We start from the raw sequence: 19,738 nt of genomic DNA on the forward strand, positions 1-19,738 counted from the left end.
GAGTCCTGGTGTGGTGTGGTACTGTGGGTAATGCGCTGGACTGCAAAGTTGCTTTGAACCTCAAGGTCGGTGGTTCAAGCTCATCAGCCTCTCCTCAGAAACCCTATCCAGGGTCAGGGTTGCTATGTGTCAGACAGACTTGACACACAATAATAACATACATACTGTTTCTGAGGAGCAGCTGGTGGTTTTGAACTGCCAACCTTGTGGTTTAAACCACTGAGTGCTTATTCTTCTCATTTTCTAAGTATATATATGAGCTTGCAGGCCGGCACATTAACTTGCAGCACCACACCAGGACTCCATACACATCTATGGAGTCCTGGTGTAATGCTGTGGGATAAAGCATTGGACCACAGGCCGCTTTGAACCACAAGGTCATTGGTTCAGACTCACAGTCCCTCCTTGGAAACCCTGTACATGGTTGCTATGAGTCGGAACCAACTCAACAACACTTAACAAACTAAGGTACCGAGAGGCAAAGTCTCCCAGCTTGCAGGCTGGAGAGGTTCCAGAGTCCATGAGAAAACCACTGTTTCCTCCCTGACAATCATGGTGACCATACCCTCCAAAGCTGAGAATCCCAAAGGGTGTGGGTGTTTGTCCTGGGCCTGGAGCAGGGAGTCCCAGCCAGTTATTGGCTAAGCTGAATGAAACCAACTCAAGGGCAGGCTTGAAACCCTAAACATTTGGCTGAAGAGCCAGGAAGACGTCATAAAAGTCTTACTTCTGATCTGCTCTGGAGTCCTGCATGGGTGGAGATGTAGGAGGAGATATGCTTGCCTTTATATTTATGCCTGAGGCAGCAGGGTGGTGGTAGTGGAGGTGGTGGGTACCCCACTATAATCCAGCATGATCCCTGTGACTGGGTTTCCTGCTGGAAGCCCCTCACCAGGCTCCTGAGGAAAAAGGGGCTTTGACTGTGATCCAGATTAGGATATGTAGCCCCCAGGCCTCAGCTGGGCCCCCGCCATGCATGGTGCAGAAGACCACCACTATGGGCAGGAGGGCAGCATGCTCCATCCATAAGCTCAGCATGTGACCTAGCAGGATGGCTGAGCCGTCTGCCCATCCCCATACATGGAGGCTTAGCCTCCCAAGCCAGATGTCTGCTTCAGAGCTCCAGCAGAAACCCTGCTTCTGCCAGGCATTAGCAGCTGGCTTGAGCCAGCAGAGGGCATCCACACAGGCTATTTGGCAGTGCTTTCTCAAGTCCCCCAGGCCTACCCCAGACTGACCCCAACTTGGCAACCCACATATGCCACACTCCGCTGGAAGCGCCCACTGGGCTTCTGGGCTGCTGGGCTGCTGGGCCAGTCTCTCAGCCACCTCTTGGAACTGAAGTGAGTCCCTCAGACTTTTAAAAACTGGGATAAATTTGCATACAATAAAACAGACTGATCTTAAGAACAGATCCTAAGTGAGTCACCTCAACTGGCCTCAAGTCTTTTGTCCTACCTCCAGGAAAATGGTCATTATCATTATGAACCTTTACTGAGTGTGGCGCTGCAGGTTAATGCGGTGGACCGCAAGGTTGGAGGTTCAGGCTCATCAGCCTTTCCTCAGAAACCCTATACAGAATTGCTATGAGTTGGACTGAATGGACGATACTTAACAACAACAAAGCAGATGTAGGGGTTCACAGACCCCACCCCTCAATCACATGGAGGGACTCAGAGAGCAGATCCAGTCCTTGGTTTATTGAGAGGCATCCCAAATGGGAGAAGCCACCTGCACCCGCTTCCCGGCTGCCCTGCCATCTAAAGCTAGGTGACCTGAGAATCCTGTCCCCACACTGGAGCCTGGCTTAGCACCTTGCTCCCAGGCCCCATCTCTGGGAGGAGAGAAATAAATCTCCTGGCGCTGGGACGAGGGCAAGGACGGTAGGAATGGAAGTTTCCTCTGTGCAATCTGGATCCTTCTCCCCTCCACTGTGAACTGTTTGCCTCCTTTCTCCTCTCTCAGATAACTACAAGCTCCCCTCCCTAGGGCACAGCTGGGTTGTCCTGGGACTCGGGCTCTGCCCACAGAGGGGCCTGGAGACCTTCCCAGCTGCCAACCCAGTCTGGACAGGCCCCTGCTGCACCATGCTCTTAAGAGCCCATGCCTCCTGGCCGGCTATCCTACACTGTCCCTCAGGCTAGAAAACAAAATGCACTAGGAGGACAGGTGGGTTCAAGGCAGCTCGGGTCAGGGCACTGTCAGGGGCAGCAGAGGAGTGTCCGAGCTCTGGGTCGAGACACTGGCAGATTCATGTCCGATGAGCCCCAGGCCATGCAGGTTGAGGATGGAGTCAGCTATGATGCGGGCCGTGCGCTTCTGGTACCCACCCGACGTCACCATTAGGATGGGCACCTGGTAACTGCGGACCACTCGGAACACCAGCTCATCCCGCTTCACGATGCCCTGGGGGTGAGGGAGGCCAGTATCAGAAAGTGCTGCAGCAGATCTAACCGGGCTCCGAGTGATTGCTGCCTGCTTTCCCTGGTGTGGCTGAGTCCCCAGAGAAGGCCCTCCCCTGCCTCAGGATCAGGACCTACCTCTGGGCTGATGGACAGCCCCCCAAGGCGGTCCCCCTCAAGGACATCAGTGCCTGCGTTATACACGACCACATCGGGCAGATACTCCTTGAGAGCTTTCGTGATGTTCCTTCCCACCTTCTCCAGGTACTCATCATCCTCTGTTCCCCACTCCAGCTCCACCTTCCTCCGGATGGCCTCTGAGACAGAGAAGGAAAACTGAGGCTCAGGAAGGGTCCCAGTGCCTGCCAGTACCCTAGCCAGGATGGAAACCAGTCAGCCTGACTGGACGAAGGCTCTGCTCTGCTCCTTGAGGTTGTGAAGTGCCGTGCAGGTGGCTCCGACTCACAACAAGCCTGCAGAGGGTTTCCAAGGAGCAGCTGGTGGGCTTGAACCGCCAAGCTTGCAGTTAGCAGTCCAGTGCTTATCCTACAGCACCACACCAGAACTCCTTACCTCACCCAAAGTTAACCTAAAATCACTACTGAATTAAAAAAGAGCGCAAAGGAGAGAAGAAGAAGAGAAGGGGGATTAGAGTAGAAACACTTCTGCCCTGGGAGTCAGGGACCCATGGTTAACATTATCTGACTTCACTGCCCAGACGTGAGACACCCTGCAATGCTTTCAAGCCCAAAGTCAACACACTCAAGATTCAATTCAGAAATCGGTGGCTTGGCTATACAGTGGCTGGCCCACCTTTGTTAACACTTCATGTGTACATGTTCCCAATCTGCAAACTGGGTAGGTGCCTATGTTTTAAAATCTCAATACAGAGTCTCTGTCTTTTGATTGATGGGTAATCCACTTTAGTTTAATAACTATTATATTTTAATTAATTCCTGCTATCATATTTTATGTTTTTCACTTTAAGAGCACAGTTGTTCTGTGGGACAAGCACTGGACTGCTAACCAACCACAAGATTGGCAGTTGGAGCCCACCAGCTGCTCTGTGGGAGAAAGATGAGGCTTTCTACTCCCATAAAGATTTACAGTCTTGGAAACTCTATGTTGGTGGTTGGTGGTAGTGAGCCGTGAAGTCGGTTCCAACTCATAGCGACCCTGCACAGGGTTTTCAAGGCTGTAAGTCTTTACAGGAGTAGAAAGGCTCATCTTTCTCCCATGGAATCGCTGGTAGTTTCAAACTGCTGACCATGAGATTAGCAGTCCAACTCGTAACCACTATGCTACCAGAGCTCCTTGATAACTATACAGTCGCAGTGAGTCAGAACCGAGTCGGTGGCATCATGTGTGTTTACGACAGATTTATGTGATCTTAGGTGGGTCAAGTTACTTCCCTAGGTCTATTTCCTCAGCTGTGAAATGAAAATGATCCCCACCTCGAAGAGATGCTGCAGACTTCTGCAGAGCCAGCACACAGGAAAGGTTCAGGAGAGAGAGCCCCATCCCAGCAAGAATGTGCATCAGAGTGAGGGGCAGGGCAGCAACTCACGCTTGGCATAGCGGTCCCCAGGGTAGATGTGGCGGTTGTAGACATCCATGATGTACACACGCTTGTCCCCCATGAAATCGCGCTCATGCCCATTGCCCTGAAGGAAGAACACAGAATCCCTCATATGCAAGTGCCCTCCCCACCCCTGCCCCAGAAAACTCCCCACTGGGTCTAGACTACTTCCTGCCACTGGGGTCTGGGGTCTCATAGGGGTTAAGTGCCAGAGCTGAGACTCAACCTTAAACATAGCGCATGACCCTGAGTAAGCCCCAGACCTATGTTTCCTTTTTCTGAGTCCTGGCCTGTTAATGCTCTCAAGTCTATGAAATAGTAAAGTGTAGTGGCCTGTGTACATTTGAGAAAGCAGTAGCTCCTGACTTGGTCCAGGAGCTCAGAGTTCCATAAGTTCAGAACAGGACCCCAACCAGCACAAAATTGCAACAGCAGTGGTACAAGGGGCTTTCCAGAACCCGTGAAGTCCACTCTCCTGACCAGAGGAAATCAGCCTGCTTAAGAGTTCTGAGAGGAGACCTGGTGTGGCACTGTGGGTTAATGCACTGGACTGCAAAGTCAGTTTGAACCATAAGGTGGGTGGTTCAACCTCACCAGTTGCTCCTCGGAAACCCTATATAGGCTCACTATGGGTCAGAACCAATTCGACGGCACTTAACAATGACAACAACAAGAGTTCTGAGGAGGTGTCGCCACACTTTGATATTGTGATATTGTATCCACTGTGGATTTAGGGGACTGGGCAGCCCTAACACTGTGGACATGACATGTGTGAACATGCATCTGAGGGGCGGGTCCACAGACTCAGCAGCTTTACAGAGGTGGGCACCCCAGACAGACTAGGAAGCAACAGGAAGCCATGGCAGAGTTTGTTGTTGTTGTTGTTGTTAAGTGCCATCGAGTCGGGTCCGACCCATAGCGACCCTGTACAGGGTTTCCAAGGGTGTAAATCTTTACGGGAGTAGAAAGCCTCATCTTTCTCCCGTGGAGCGGCTGGTAGTTTCGAACCGCTGACCTTAAGGTTCGCAGCCCGATTCGTAACCACTACGCTACCAGAGCTCCTTATGGCAGAGTTTAGAGCATGAGAATATAATGTCAGGTTGGGTTTTAGGAAGAGCAATCAGCCTGGTATGTGATGGGCAGAGGAAGCAGGGAAGGAAGGTGGTCAGGATGAGAGAGGGACAATGAGCAGGACCTGAACGGAATGAGTGGAACAGAGCGACAAAGGCAGTCCTTCTGCTTCTAACTGAGAGACAGATCATTAGGGTGGGGATAGCAGAAACCAGCTTGGGGAGCTAGGAGGTCCTGTGGGAGCTCAGCCTGGCCCAGACTCACCTGATGAGCATCGAGATCAATGATGGTAGCTCTAGAGATGCCCTCCACACGCTCAAACAGAAACTGCGGGGCGAGAGGGCACACGTGAGGATCTGGGTGGGACAGGGGGCTCCGGAGGGCACACACGCATGGACACACCCAGACGGACCAGCAGGCTGAGGCAATCAGGGAAGGCTCCCTGGAAGAGGAGCGTGTACTGTTGAAGCACTGGGGGTCAACCCAGGGTTACTGTGTGGAACTTCATCCCCAATCTCTGCCTCATCCTACAAGGCCACACTCTCAGGCCTCCTCCTCCAGGAAGTCTTCCTTCCCCTCCCTGCCCTCCCCTCTCTGGACCTGCCTGCCTTCCCATCAGCTGCTGTATCCCATGGGAACAGCTCATCCTGAAGTCCAGCATGAGGCTGGGAGGAGTGGGTAGGGGCCAGGGCCAGGGCCAGGGCCAAGCTGTCCCCGTCCTCAGCTGTGCCTTTTCTCTCGGGGCCTCAGTACCCTTATCTAGAGAATGAGAGTAAACACAGATCCAATTCCACAGGGCAGAGGTTGGCAGAGGGGTGAGCATGCCGTAAATGCCAGCTGATACAGCACACCACCATTACTACCATTTCTCCTCCTCGCTTCTTCCCATGACCAAATCTTTTCTTTTGACACACTCTGACGTTCCCAGGCCCCCACCACCTTTGAGGGCTGCAATAGCTACTTTCCATCACCGGCAACACCTTTAAGTTGTGCCTAACACGAGAGAGAAAGAGTCAGAGCTAAGGTGTGAGTCTAAGCCTGGACAAGCCCCTCTGGGGTTTGGGCCCCTTCTTATAACATGGGGTTCTGGAAGGAATCTGTCTAGAGAAGGTTCCTGAAGGCAAGGTCCCCATGCCCACGACTCACCTTGATGGCAAGTGTGATGTCCGCATAGGCACAGAAGCCCCCACCCTGGTCGCTAGAGCAGTGATGGAAGCCACCCCCTGCAGAAGGGCAGATGGAAATACTGGTCAGGGTGAGGCCTTGTGCCTCCATCCTCCAGGGCTCCTGCCCAGCTCTGCTCCCAAGGCCCACTCCTCAGGTTCCAGATGAGCAAGCACATGGAGCAACGGGCACATGTGTGGCCCTAGGTCAAGAGATGGCTAAGAGCAAGAATCATCTCAGGGTCTCGGGACAAGTCAGCCCCTAGGGTCTGCTCATACCCCCAAGTGAAGAGCACTCACTCCTCCCACTGGCAGAGCTAGGGCCTGCCTCCAGGTGACTCTCTCACCCTCATGGGGGTGGGGGGGCGGAGGGAGTAGGAAAGAGATTGTGTGAGGGACCACTAGGCTTGGCATGGGGCCAATTAGATTTTTGCAGGTGAAAAACCAGAAGGAATGGCTAAAGGAATACAGGTTGGGTTGGTGACACTGTTGGGTAACTATTTGGCTGCCAACTGCAAGATTGATAGTTCAAAACCACCAGCAGCTCCATGGGAGAAAGATGAGGCTGTCTGTTCCCTTAAGAGTTACAGTTTCAGAAACCCTATATAAAGGTCACTGAGTGTGGCACTACAGGATAAGCATTTGTCTGCTAACTACAAGGTTGGCAATTTAGACCCACCCCCCTCAGCTGCTCACAAAAATCCTATACAGGTTCACTATGAGTCAAAACTGATTCCATGGCACTTAACAACGAGTCAGAACTGGAGTCCTGGTGTGGCACTGTAGGATAAGCACTGGACTGTTAATCACAAGGTTGGCAGTTCAAACCCAACAGCCTGTTCCTTGGAAACCTTATATAGGGTCACTATAAGTTCTGGTGTGGTACTGTGGGTTAAAGCGCCAGACTGCAAAGTCGTTTGAGCTACAAGGTTCAAACTCACCAGCTAGCTGCCCCCTGGAAACCCTACACAGGGTCGCTATGGATCAGAATAGACTCAGCAGCATTTAACAACGACAATGTGAGTCAGAAGCTACTTGAAAACACTTAACAATTGGCTCGGTGGCAATGAGTTTACTTTGGGAAGAGAGAGGAGGTTAAGCAAGGCCACTCACTCTCTGCTGGTCATGAGTGCCCACGGCAATGGGGAAGGCCCTGTAGGCCAAGGTCCAGCTCCATCCACTCTGTCTGCTCCCACCCTCGGAACCTCAGGACTCTGCAGAGACCCTCCCTGCAGACCCTCTGAAATCAGCCCAGCAGATACCCGACATGAGCTATATTAGTAACGCCAGGCCCATGGATACAAGTGGGCTTGTCTTTCTCATCACTTAAGAAGCCACTGGTGGATAATGACAAGACAAAAGCTCAGCTATTAACCCAGGCACTGAGCTCACTGAAACCACCCTGCAGCCCTAGATACTCATCGCCTCCATTTTATAGGTGAGAAAAGTGAGGCGCAGAGAGGTTCAGCAATTTGCCCAGAGTCACACAGCTGGCAGAACCAGGATTCAAACACAGGCTAAATCAGAACCAGTGCTCTTAACTACTCTGCCAGGTCATAATACCTTCCAACGACGAGGGAAGGGCCAACCCAGGTCCTGGGCTGGAACTCTGCCACTGGTACCCAGTGGAGTGTATCAGAGAGGGTGTGACATCGCTATTCCAGGCCTAATACCAGGTCCTGGCAACATCAACACACCCAAGACCCAGGCCCTGCCCCCGGACCTCTTTCCACATCCATTTCCCCAGCCCTGAAATCGGCCTGACAACAATTATGTCAGACTCACAAGACAGGCTCAGAGGAAAGGGTTGTGCAAACTGTAAAGTGCTGTCCTTCCCTGGGAACAATGGCAAGGACCAGAAAGGATGCTGTGTGCAGCCCACCCAGGAGCCAGTCTTGTGGGTGAGCCCTGGGGTGGGGGTGGGGGGGGGGTGGCCCTCAAGACCCCGGAGGAGGAGGCGGCATTGACCCTGGGTCTGTCCACCTACCACACATGACCATTCCCAGCAGGCTGTCCACCAGGAGGTGGCCCAGTGTCTTTGAGGGGAGTCTCATAGAAGCAGGTTCAGGCCCACAGAGCTGCCCAGGAGAGCAAGACAAAGAGCCCCAGCACCAGATACAGGTAAAGGGGGGGGATGCAGAGTTTTTGGAACTCTGAGACAAGAGCCCCACACCAGACAGACCAACTGCTGTCTCTCCAGGTATCACCTCCAAAGGGAACATCAGAACTTCCTAAGCTCCCCCAGACCCTCCCTGCCACTAGGTCCCAGCAGCCGGACATTCCCACACGGCCACAGCACTCACCCACGTTGATGGCCCAGCCTCGCTCCATGGCCAGCTTCCCTGCCTTTGGAGACAAACACAGGTGAGGTCAGTGCCTGGCCTGCCCCCTTTCCCAGCTGTCTCCATGGGCTCTGGGTGGGGCTGAGCTATGCAGGAGATGGGGGCACCACCAGCCATCCTAAGGTCAGTCACCAAAGTAGTCTCAGATGGGCTGATATACAACAGGGGCAGTGGGAGGAGCCCTTTTGCAATTTTGCAGGGAAACACAAAGCAATTATGTTGACTACTTATCAGCATACAAGAATGGACAGTGATTTTAATGCAGCTTTGAAAGAGAAAACAGATTATTTTTTGCTCATGGAAATTCAGACTGAATATTTCAATCCTGTTGCAATATCACAGCTTTTGGGTAGACAGTAAGATTCTCCTAACCAAGTAAAGTACAAACTCACAAAGCTCTAAAGATCATTAGAGGAAGTGGCTAGAGGAGGCTAGTACTGTGTGTGTGGCGCTATAGGATACAATCAGCACTGGCCTGCTAACTGCAAGGTTAGCAGTTCAAACCCACCCGCTATTCTTCAGAAGCATTATACTGTGAGTTGGAACTGATTCCAAGGCACTTAACAATGACAACAATGGGTCTAGAGTTTCTATGTGGGATGATAATAAAAGGATTTGGAAATAGCAGTGATAGTTAGAACATTGTGAATATATTTACTCCTCAAAATGGCTAAAATAGTCATTTTTATGTTATGTACATTTTACCATGTTTAAAAAATAATAATAGAGAAAGATAAATAGAAAACAAACAAAAAAACTAGAGGGCTGAGTAAGTACTGATCCAAACTTAGGTTAGCTCCTGAATGTTCCTCTACCTCCAATCATCTTGAGAGCCTGCAACAAGTGTTTAAGAAAACTACAGAGATAAAACTTCATTTTCCTTTATTGCCACACCCATGCGGGGGATGGCAGAATATCACACATCATTGAATTATGAGGGTCAATTTTTACATCCTAAATTTGGGTGCACTTGAGACCTAATGTTTGGATATGCTCTTTGGAGGATAGGGCTGTATCTTATATACCAGCAAATATGGTAACTCAAACAAAAGACCATTGGAGAAGGAACAATGAATTCTAATGTCCCAGGGGGAGAAAGGTTTTTTGGAGAAAGAATTACTATTGCTAGGCCTTGAGGAATATTTAGAATTTTGTTCAATTACCAAGTGGGGGAAGTGCATTCCAGAGTCAAGGGTGGGGAGAAGCCCAGGGTGTGGGGTCCCAACCCAGTCCCTCCTCTCCTCCTTCCCAACCTACCATGATGGTTCCTCCGGTCTGGGTCCGAAGGGGCCTCAGCACCTTTCTCTGCACAAGGAAGTTGGGGAGGCAAATGACAGGGGGGATTTCTGTGATGGTTGCCACAACAAAGGACCACTGTGGAAAGAGACACAGCCCCTGAGCTCTCTAGGTAACCAGATCCTTGTTCAGTGAACTAAGGGTGATTTCACAGTGGCCCTGGGTGAACTACCTGGTCTAGGGAGGTTCCTTTCCTCATAAATGAGAGCACTCACTGCCCGCCCCCAAACACTGCCAGCCTTCCCTAAAGTGACTTTGGCCGCCCTCTTGTGGCCATACAAGGAGCCGCAGGGGTCTACATCACAGCCATAATGCCACAAGATGGGGGCTCTGAAAGCCAAGCAGGGAAGTCACAATGATAAAGCCAAGACCACTCCCCTTCCTCCCTCCCTTGCACCTTGGGACCTCTCATCCATTGAGAATCATTTTAAAGGGGGAGAAACCAGAGCATGTGTACTAATGGGAGGAAGGCAGCAGAGCAGGAAAGACAGTCCAAGAGTGGGTCACACCTGGATGGGTCAGGCAGGTCCCAGGGCTAGGAGGCACCCACGCAAAGCAGCCAGCAAGGCCGAGGATGCTCTCCATGTATTCTCCCTCAAAGGAAGGATCAGTTAGCACAGACCTGAGGCCCTGTGTGTCTGAAAGGAAAGGGATCCCTCCCGTCCTGCCTCACGGGGCTGTTAGAAATGGACTGACTATGAAGGTCTGATTGTCCCAGGACCCTCCCCTGTGAGGCAAGGGAACACAGGTGAGAACAGGGCTCTGCCTGAGGTCACCAAGTCAGCTCCTTCACTCACCAGTCACTTGCCCAGTGTAGGCTCCATGTGCTGGGTATGGAACTATTTTTTCTATGAATAAATGAATGCACAAACAAAGCTACTGAAGCAACAAATTAACTCACTGTCTCCCTCCCTAAGCAAGCCAGAGGGCTACAGAAATCAAAAGAAGCCACATCTTTGCCTCCTGAGAGGCCCAATATCAACACAAACCCACTACTAGCGCAACTGGCCCATCCCAGCACTGCACCAAGAAAGGATTTCACAGTCACATGAGTTTGGGGAACATATGCAAGGCAGGCACATCATGGTGTAAAGCTCTGAGAGGTTCTGCAGTAAAGAATCCACTCTAACTTTGCTTCCGTCTGCCCACCTCTTTGCTTTTTATAGAACTTACTGCAAAGCTGAAGTCTTGTGGGTTAGACTTGGAAAACTCTAAGCTAGACTGAATTTTGCATGGCCTGGGTGCCCAGAATAAAGTCCCTGGAACATGACTAAAATCCAGCCAAAGGGAGAAGGTGGGAGGTTACCCTAGCAGGGCGCCTGGGATGAGGGAAATTGGGGAGGCCAAAGAGGGGGCTGGTACCTCAGCTTCTCCTCTAGTCTTCTGGCACTTTCTGCTCAGCAGCCTACTGGTGCTCTGAACCTAGACTGTCCAACCCAGTCACCACCAGTCACATGTGGCTATTCACGTATACTTATGGAGTCCTGGTGTGGAACTGTGGGTTAATGCGCTGAATTGCAAAGTCGGTTTGAACGGCAATGTAGGCAGTTCAAGTTCACCAGCCACTCTTCGGAAACCCTATACTGGGTCATTATGAGTTAAAATTGAATCTACAGCACTTAACAAAACAATGAATGAACTAAAATGCTTTTAAGTTAAAATATTGTTGTTCTGTCACACTAGTCGTATTCTAAGTATTCAACAGGCACATGTGGCTTGTGGCTCCCAGATGGGGGAGGGCAGGCACAGAACATGTCCACCACTGTAGAAACTTCTGTGGACAGCACTGCCCCAGTAAAGACCACTGGTGGCCAGGGTGAGGAACAAGTGGGAAGGGGTGAGCAGCCTGGCAGATGGGGCACCACAGGAAAGGCAAAGCTGTGTGACAGAGGTGACAGAGCTTGGGTGAGTGGCCAGATGTGGAGAGTAGGGATGAGCAGGGGAACAGCTAGATTTCAAAAAGGTGGGGGAGAACTAGAAATAGAATTCAAGTGCCAACAAAGCCCCCACTGAGGCACTCCCCAAACAGCAAAGGGGACGCTCCAGAGAGCAGTCTGTCAGGGAGGGGCAGGCAGGGGTACCTACTACAATGCAGGAGACTGATACTTTACCCAGGGTGGGGGGCACCTCACCCCAGGCCAGGACACTAAAGGATTGGGCTGGGTGGACTTGGGAGAGGACAAGTTCAGGGTCGTCCTTATTGTACCCAAAGAACCGGCACCACTACACGTAAGTCAAATCACAGCAGAAAGCTTTATTCCTGCAGCAGGGGCTGTGACACTTGAGAAGTGACAGCAGCCCTGAAGCCTTACAGCAAGGAGTTTATATACTGGATTTTTGGGTGGCAGAGAAAGCAAGCTGGATACAGAAGCAAAACGTTTGCAGTTATCGCATCTTTGCACTCCTGTAGGGTGTAGTAACAGAACAGGGGTGTAGCAGGGACAGGATGTCTATCATGGCATAGCAGTCGGGACCTTTCAGGGTGAGGTACAGGGACCTAACACTTGTCAACATGTCATTTTAAAATTTTCTAAAAATGTTCCCTTTTAGGCCTTTGCATTTAGGCCTCACTTTATTTTAGTTAGGGTCTCACAATCCTCAGAGACAAACTGCCTCAAATATAGGCTTGGCCACTGACGACAAATATAGGCACACCCCTTTAAACAGGGGTTCCTCCTCATGTGGATTCAACATGGAAAGCTGGCAGAGATGCCTGACCTAACAACCCAATTTAAAACATCCCGGCCTGAGTCCCCTCCAGAGTCCCTAAGTGTTGCAAACTGTTAAGTGCTCCTAACTAAAGGTTAGTGGTTTCTGTCCACCCAAAGTCACCCCAGAAGAAAGGCCTGGGGCTCGCTCTACTTCTGAAAAATCAGCTGCTGGAAACCCTATGGAATACAGCTCTACTCAAAAACATCGGAGTCATCAGGAGTCAGAACAGACTCCACGGCACCTGTTTTGGTGGAGGGTATGAGCCCTTTGCTCCCAGAACACTAAGGAAATTCCCTGTACTATTTACTTATGTCACATTTCCATAAGGAAATGAACTGCTCTCTCTGCTGCTCAAACAGAACCTAGTGCTCAGTAAACATCAGTGCAATGAGTGTGACCAGAGCACTGCCCAATACGGCTGGACAAAATGTGAATGGCAAATGGCCACTGGGTCATAAGAAGACAAGAGCCTTGTGCTGGCCCAACCCAACTGCCACCCTCTGTGGGGCTTGCACACAGTCGTGCGAAATAAACATTCGTTTTCCTGTATGGGCATCACCTTACTAACAGGCTACTGCTGCTCCTTCGGGGTCTTGTTTATTCACCAGCACAAGCCAAGGCAGGGCCCAGCATCAGAGAGGTGGAGCAGGGAGAGCTGGGTGCTCCCCGGCACACACAGAACCAGAAGGGCCAAGGGACAGTTCCTAGGAGATCTGTGGGACGGACTCTCCAGGGACAGCTCTGGGTGCTAGCAACGGAGAAAGGAAAAGAAACATCACAGACATCTGGCTGAATGGGGAGATGGCGGAGGGGTCTTGAGCTGCAGCCCTCAGATATCAGACAATGTCTCCCCTGAGCAGCAGAGTTGTTGTTATATGCCATCGAGTTAGCGACCCTGTATAGGGGTTCCAAGGCTTTAAATCTTTGTGGGAGCAGAAAGCCTCATCTTTCTCATGCAGAACGGCTGGTGGGATTGAACCATGGACCTTGTTGTTTCGCAAGCCAGTGCTTATGTATGGAGCAAAATCCAAATGCCTACCCAGCAGCACTCCTCCAGGAAGCACTTCCCCTCTGACCTTTGATTCTGCAATGCTCTTCCTTCAAAGCTCGTCAGTGTCACCTATTCCTCATTCTTCAGTCTTAGCTCAAATGCTTCCTCCTCTAGGAGGCCTTCCCTGACTTCCCAGTCTATATAAGCACACCTCCACTCAATTACCCACTCTTTTCACTTTTTTTCCTAGCCCTTGGAGTTCTCAGAAATGCTCTTGTGTGTTTACTGCTTTATTTTCAGTCTCCAACAATGACATGTGACTCCATGGGAGCAGGGAGGCGTGTTTCTTTGTCTCTCTGGATCTAGCACACAGTTGAGACCCAGTATAGAGGCACTGAATGACTGAATGAATCCTGCTCACCTGATGGGTGCTTTGCAAATCCTCACAGTTGTCTTCTAGCTCTGGCCACCAGGGAGATTAAAGTCAACATGCAGCTCAATCCCAGCAGACTGACAAATCAGGATTCTCCGCCTACCCTTGACCTCAATTTGCTACTTGAGACTTTTTCATTAATGCTTACCATATAGCTGCCTTCATCCAATGTTTTAAGGTCTCCCTGTCCAACTCAAATCCTCACCTTCTGGATTCTGACCTTCTGGTCCAGCCCGGTAGCTGTGGATTAGATCATGCAGGCCCTGGCCCCAGAAAATGAGGACAGCCAAGCTCTGGGCTCCCTGCCAAGGCCTCACACACCTCTCTCTCCAGAAGCCAGGTATCAGCTGCTTCCTGGTAATTTTTCATGAGTTCACACTGTCGTGGCCCCATCTAGAATTTTCACAGTTCAGGTTGGGTGGTAGGGAAAGGGAGGTAGCAGCCATGGACTGGGGTCTGGGAGCCCAGACTGAAGACAGGCTCACCAGTATGCCCATCCCTAACTTCCTGGGTGGTCTTGAACACTCTGACTTTTTAATGAGAAGAACTAGGGGGCTTGGTAACCTCTGCTATCTCAATGGTTCTGAGTATGAAGGTTGGGACTTGGGGCCAGGGCTCCCACACACTTGGCAGCAGAATAAGAAGAGCCTTCACCTGGGCTCACGTTGACCCCAAAACTGATGCCCCTGCCACCTCCCTTTGCTCCTAGAGAGTATGCTAAGATTTGAGGTCCTCAGAACCCCTCCGTGAACAGGAACTCTATGAGCCTCTCTGCAGAGACCACAGCCTGGGACCCATACTGTTGTTGTTGTTAAGTGCCGTCTAGTCGGTTCCGACCCATAGCGACCCTGTACAGGGTTTCCGAGGGTGTAAATCCTTACGGGAGTAGAAAGCCTCATCTTTCTCCCGCGGAGCGGCTGGTAGTTTCGAACCGCTGACCTTAAGGTTCGCAGCCCGATTCGTAACCACTACGCTACCAGAGCTCCTTGGGACCCACACTATCCGGCATGATTTTTAAATCTTAAAATGCATGATCACCTTAAAAACTCAGGAAATTCCATTGAACCATGAAGATTTCTGGATCCCTTTGAAAACCAGAAGCTCCAAACTATTTTGGAGCTGGACTTAGTTTGAAAGGACCAAGTATTTGCAACATCATGTGGTCAGCACTTCAAACCCACCAGTCGCTCCTTGGAAACCCAATACTGGGTCACTATGCGTCCAAACCAATTCAAGGGCACGTAAGAACAACAATATAAAGCACAAAGTCCCCAAGAAGCTTCCATCTCCTGCTCCCACCTCCAACAGTGGGGAGCTCACTACATAGTTCTGCCTTTTTACACCATTCTTCCCTCCTTCCCTTGTGCCTAGAGACCACATGTTCTCCTGCCCCAGGGGCAGAAATGAGAGCCCTTGAGACTGTCCTTCTCCAAGAAGAGCTGCCGCCCCATCTCCTCCACCACATCCCGCAGCCCTGTACCTTCAACTTGTTGAGGTAACGCCTCGTGTGCACCACCAGTAGGTCTTCCTCTGAGGCCTCCTGAGCCTCCACCAGCATGTTGTCTGACAGAAGCTTCTCCTCTGAAACCACAGAATAGTACCCTGCTGCAGACCAGCTGCTGTTAGCCTCAGTCCTCAGATAAGAAGCAAACTGCTGGCTCCAGAGCATTCTGAGGACAGCCACCTCCCCGACCAGTATACACGGACATCAGACACACAGTGACCCCATGAGCTGATGCCAGGTAGCACATGAGATAAGAATGCTGACCCTCAAGGCTTAGAAAGCTGTTATCGATTCTTTCTCAAGCTTCAGATGCATCGGGAGGTCTCCGTGTAGTGCTGGCCTCCTGCTAACACCTGCCTGGCATTTGGCTCTTTGGAAATAGAAAGACAGCGGGTTCTCATCTCACGGACTGCAAGCAGCAGAAGCTGGCTTGAATGGAGTCACACTGCTGGGTTTTCCCGGCACCATGACCTTCTATTTATGACAATTGAAACTGGCTTTTCCCATCTAGATGACATAATGGTTCCCTTTAAAACAAGTTTAAGTTGTTTTAAACAGAGATTAAGTAAATAAAATATGAAGAAAATAATGGAACAGGTGATATAAAGAGATGCCAGGTCCCCAAGAGTGGTTTCCAAATGACTGATGTTTGGGAAACACTACAAGACTTCATCATTCCCTCACATACATCAGACAAGATTCACACTCCATTCTGCAAATGAAGAAACTGAGGCTAAGAGCAGAAAGTGCTTCAGGGCATGGGGAAGACAGGCCCCTGATGCTCTGGGTTCTAGGGAAATTGAAATGACAAAGACAGATTTTAGAGGACCACATACAGTTCCAGGCAGGTAGGGCTCTTCACAGTAAACTCCAAGGCTCCCCATTTCCTCAGGCAAAGGACTGACTCCATTCTTGGCATGACATTTCAGGCCTTTCACCAACTCCAACTTCCTTTCCTCTCCACTCTCACTCTGTGAGAGAAGGAAGGAACTCCAGGCTGCCTATCAGCACAGACAGGGAGACCAGGAACCCTTCTGTTGAGCTACTGGATGATGCAGGAATCCGAGAAGCAATTCAGGCTGAGTATGCTCGAAATGGTGCACAAGAGACCAAATGCAGGAAGGCAAGGGGACTGCAAGGTTTAAGGTGGGCCCAGCTCCACTCACCTCTCCTGGTGATAGGCTACCTGTACTCCTTCCTACCTAATAGTTTTCTTTCTGGTCACTACTACAAATGGAAGATCACTACTACTTCCAGAAATAGAAGCTAACCAAAGACTTAAAAAAGCAAACAAACACATTGAAAGCAAACAATGTTATTGAGCCCTAATTTGCTCCTATTTTCTGCAAGGCACAGAGGCCTGCTCTAGATTTGTTAAAAACAGAGATGGGCATGTCTTGAGAGGTATTAAATACAGGCTAGTCCCAAAGTGAGACTTTCTCCTTGCTGTGATCAGTGTGGCATTGTAAGATAAACGCTTGACCACACAGTCAGTTTGAGCCACAAGGTCGGCGATTCAAACCCACCAGCTGCTCCTCAGAAACCTTATACAGGGTCGCTATGAGTTGGAACTTAAAACAACATGATTTAAAGATATTCAGTCGTTCATCCTATGCCAGGTAACACTTCCTGCTTCTCTCAATGAAAGAATCCCTGAGAGAGCAACTAAGGAGAATATTCATATGCCAGCCCACTGTAACACCTGAATTCCTCTCCTACATTAGACCACTGGATTACAAACTGCAGCTAAAGGTCATGTGTTCCAGAGCGTCACCTTATTCTCTGAGACGAATCATGAAGTGATGGAACAAGCTCTGATGGAAACCTAGAGTTCTGAGTTCCAGACCCCAATCTGCCACTTGGAGCTTGGAGCATGCTTCCTAAGCTTTCTGGGCCCCAACTCCCCATCATATTCACAGGGTTGGAGCAAAGGATTTCAGGTCCCTGGGCTCTTGAAGCACATTGGGCATAGACTTCTCCAAACTTCTATTCTGTGTCTATTATTAACCAGCTCTCTTTCTACTGGGTTTCCAGGGGCAGAGGCAGAACAAGGGTCCACAGCCATGAAGAACCAATGTGGGTTTCAGAGAGGCATTTAAGGCGATTAGTGGGCTAGCTTGGGAAGATAGCACTGACAACGTGGGTTGAAGGCAGGCAGTCCGGGGGGCTGAGACTCCAGGTGGGAGGGTCTGACACGTGTGTTCAAGGAAAGACAGTAAGGAGACAAGGATGGTGGACAGGTGGGGTAGGGTGAGAGGGAGCCTTCCATACCTTTGAGGAAATTGACCACTTTGCCCCATTTTCCAGCGTCAAATGGGTGCAGCTTTTCCAGGCCCATGAAAGTGATGTTGTAACGCGGCGAGTACACAATGGGCCAGCACGTCTCTGGCACAGGCTGGTACAGTTGGCTTGTGTGTGGCCTTTAGTGTGCACAGATGGGTAGCCTCAGTGTGGAGAGCAATCATTATGGTCCACCCCCTCCCCAAGATTCCACTTTAGCTGACCACATAACCCCAACTCGGCACCATTATTCCCTGGGCCCAGAAAGAGGCTACTTAACAACAGCAACGGCGACAACAACAATGACAACCTTTACTATGTACTCACTGTCCTTTCCTGAAATACCTACTCCCATCTTCAAAGCAGCCCTGGAGGCAGGCACTATGACCCCACCAGAGGTTCAGAGATGGACCCAAGGTCACATAGATAAGGAGTCTGTGGAGCAGCGGGGTGTCCCCCTTGTACATTATAACCAATACACTTAACAATTGTGTGGTCTCTGAGCCCTTAGCCTTCGTTTCAACAGTGAAATAAGGGTTGTTGGGAGGATCAGGCACAGAAAGTGCTCAGTCGGTGAGAAATGGGATTACAGTTCGCAGAAACAACAGGTCTGAGCTCACGAAGGCTGTGACTCAACCCCAGGCTAGGGTCGGTGGTGTCCTGGGGCCCCCGCCACAGCTAACCCCCCTCCCGACGCTGCAACCGCCACACCAGCACAGCTGGTGGGCCCGGGGGAGGACACACGTCAGACCTGCGCCTGTCGCAGTGGAGACGGAGCTCCGGGTAGGCTGCGTGGACAGGACTCGCCTGGGGACTCCCTGCGCAAGGGCCCCTCACCCTCCGCACCTGGGCCCGCATTTGGCGGGCCCGCCCGGTCACCCGTGCACTCGTGCCCCTGCCCACAGGGACCCATGGAGACCCCTGGGGAGCACTGAGACCAGGCTTGACATTCCACTCCGCGCCCCACCCTTGCTGCACTCACATCCCGGGGCCTGGACCTCCCGGCAGTGGCAACCGATGAGCACTGGGGCAGGGCCGGGAGCTGGTGGGGCAGGCCCTCACCTAAGACACGCCCCCGGCCCGGCCTGCTCCACTGGGGGGCGGAGTTCTGGTAAGACTTAGCCCCGCCCCCTCGCGTCGACGCTGCGTCACAGAGGGTTGGAATCCCGCGCTGAGCTCGCAACCCGCAAAGAGACCACGCCCCCACGGCCACTCTGGCGAAGTCTCGTCGGTCGCAAGCGAATGCCCTGTGAGGTCCCACCTAGCTCGGGAAAGCACGCCCCTTGGGGGAGGAGCCAAGCGAGCTTTCACCACAGTGCGCCACCGAGGGTTGGAGCTTACGTCTTCGCCCAGCCCCGGGGGAGGGGCAGTCCACTCAGCCCAGAGTCCAGAGTCCAGGGATTCCAATTCACTAGCCAATCTTCAGAAGTTAGGCAGTGGGTTTCTGTAAAGATTACTTTCCTACGCCGTTGCCATCGAGTGGATTCCGACTCATAGCTTCGGTTTCCGAAGCTGTACATCTATGTTCTTGTTACGTGCCATCGAGTCAGTTCTGACTCATAGCAACCCTGAATAAAGTTTCCATGGAGCGGCGGTAAGTCTGAACTGCCGATTTTGTGGTTCAAACCGAACTTGTGGTCCGGTGCTTTATACCACAGAGCCACACCAAAATTCCTATACATCTATACGGGCGCAGAAAGCTTCCTCTTTCTCGCTGAGAGGTTGGTGGATTCAAACTGCCGACCTTGTGGTTCGCAGTTCAGGGCTTATCCTACAACCACAGCAGCCTGGGAGAGTTCTACTGTGTCCTATAGAGTTACCTTGAATCCTAATCGACTGACCTTGACCGGTTACCGTTGCACCCCAGTCTAGCGTCGCGTTCCCTGCGCCTGCATCCACGTTTAAGGAGGGATTGCTTTCGTCCTACCTATCATAGCTAACCATGGGACCCCACACTTCACTGAA

The 19,738-nt window shown here is 51.2% G+C and overlaps 1 protein-coding gene across 1 annotated transcript; it reads right to left on the bottom strand.

Moving 5' to 3' along the window:
• Nucleotides 1-2,190: 2,190 nt before the first annotated feature.
• On the bottom strand, nt 2,191-18,770 carry HDAC11 (histone deacetylase 11). The gene is made up of 10 exons (XM_006870513.1): nt 18,756-18,770; nt 17,765-17,913; nt 15,470-15,570; nt 9,815-9,931; nt 8,519-8,561; nt 6,199-6,275; nt 5,317-5,379; nt 3,970-4,066; nt 2,541-2,719; nt 2,191-2,406 (listed from the first exon to the last, which is right to left on the bottom strand). Coding segments are annotated over exons 1-10 (1,044 nt in total). The 5' UTR covers nt 18,758-18,770.
• Between the last annotated feature and the right edge of the window lie 968 nt (nt 18,771-19,738).

The sequence above is a fragment of the Chrysochloris asiatica genome, unplaced genomic scaffold (assembly GCF_000296735.1).
Source record: "Chrysochloris asiatica unplaced genomic scaffold, ChrAsi1.0 scaffold00142, whole genome shotgun sequence".
NCBI lineage: Eukaryota > Metazoa > Chordata > Mammalia > Afrosoricida > Chrysochloridae > Chrysochloris > Chrysochloris asiatica.

What these genes read in the sequence shown, in the direction of transcription:
- HDAC11 (XM_006870513.1), bottom strand. An exon ending in ACATCACACTTGCCATCAAG is followed by an intron (nt 5,380 to 6,198) that starts GTGAGTCGTGGG and finishes CTCGCCCCGCAG; the next exon opens with TTTCTGTTTGAGCGTGTGGA. An exon ending in TTGATCTCGATGCTCATCAG is followed by an intron (nt 4,067 to 5,316) that starts GTGAGTCTGGGC and finishes TTCTTCCTTCAG; the next exon opens with GGCAATGGGCATGAGCGCGA.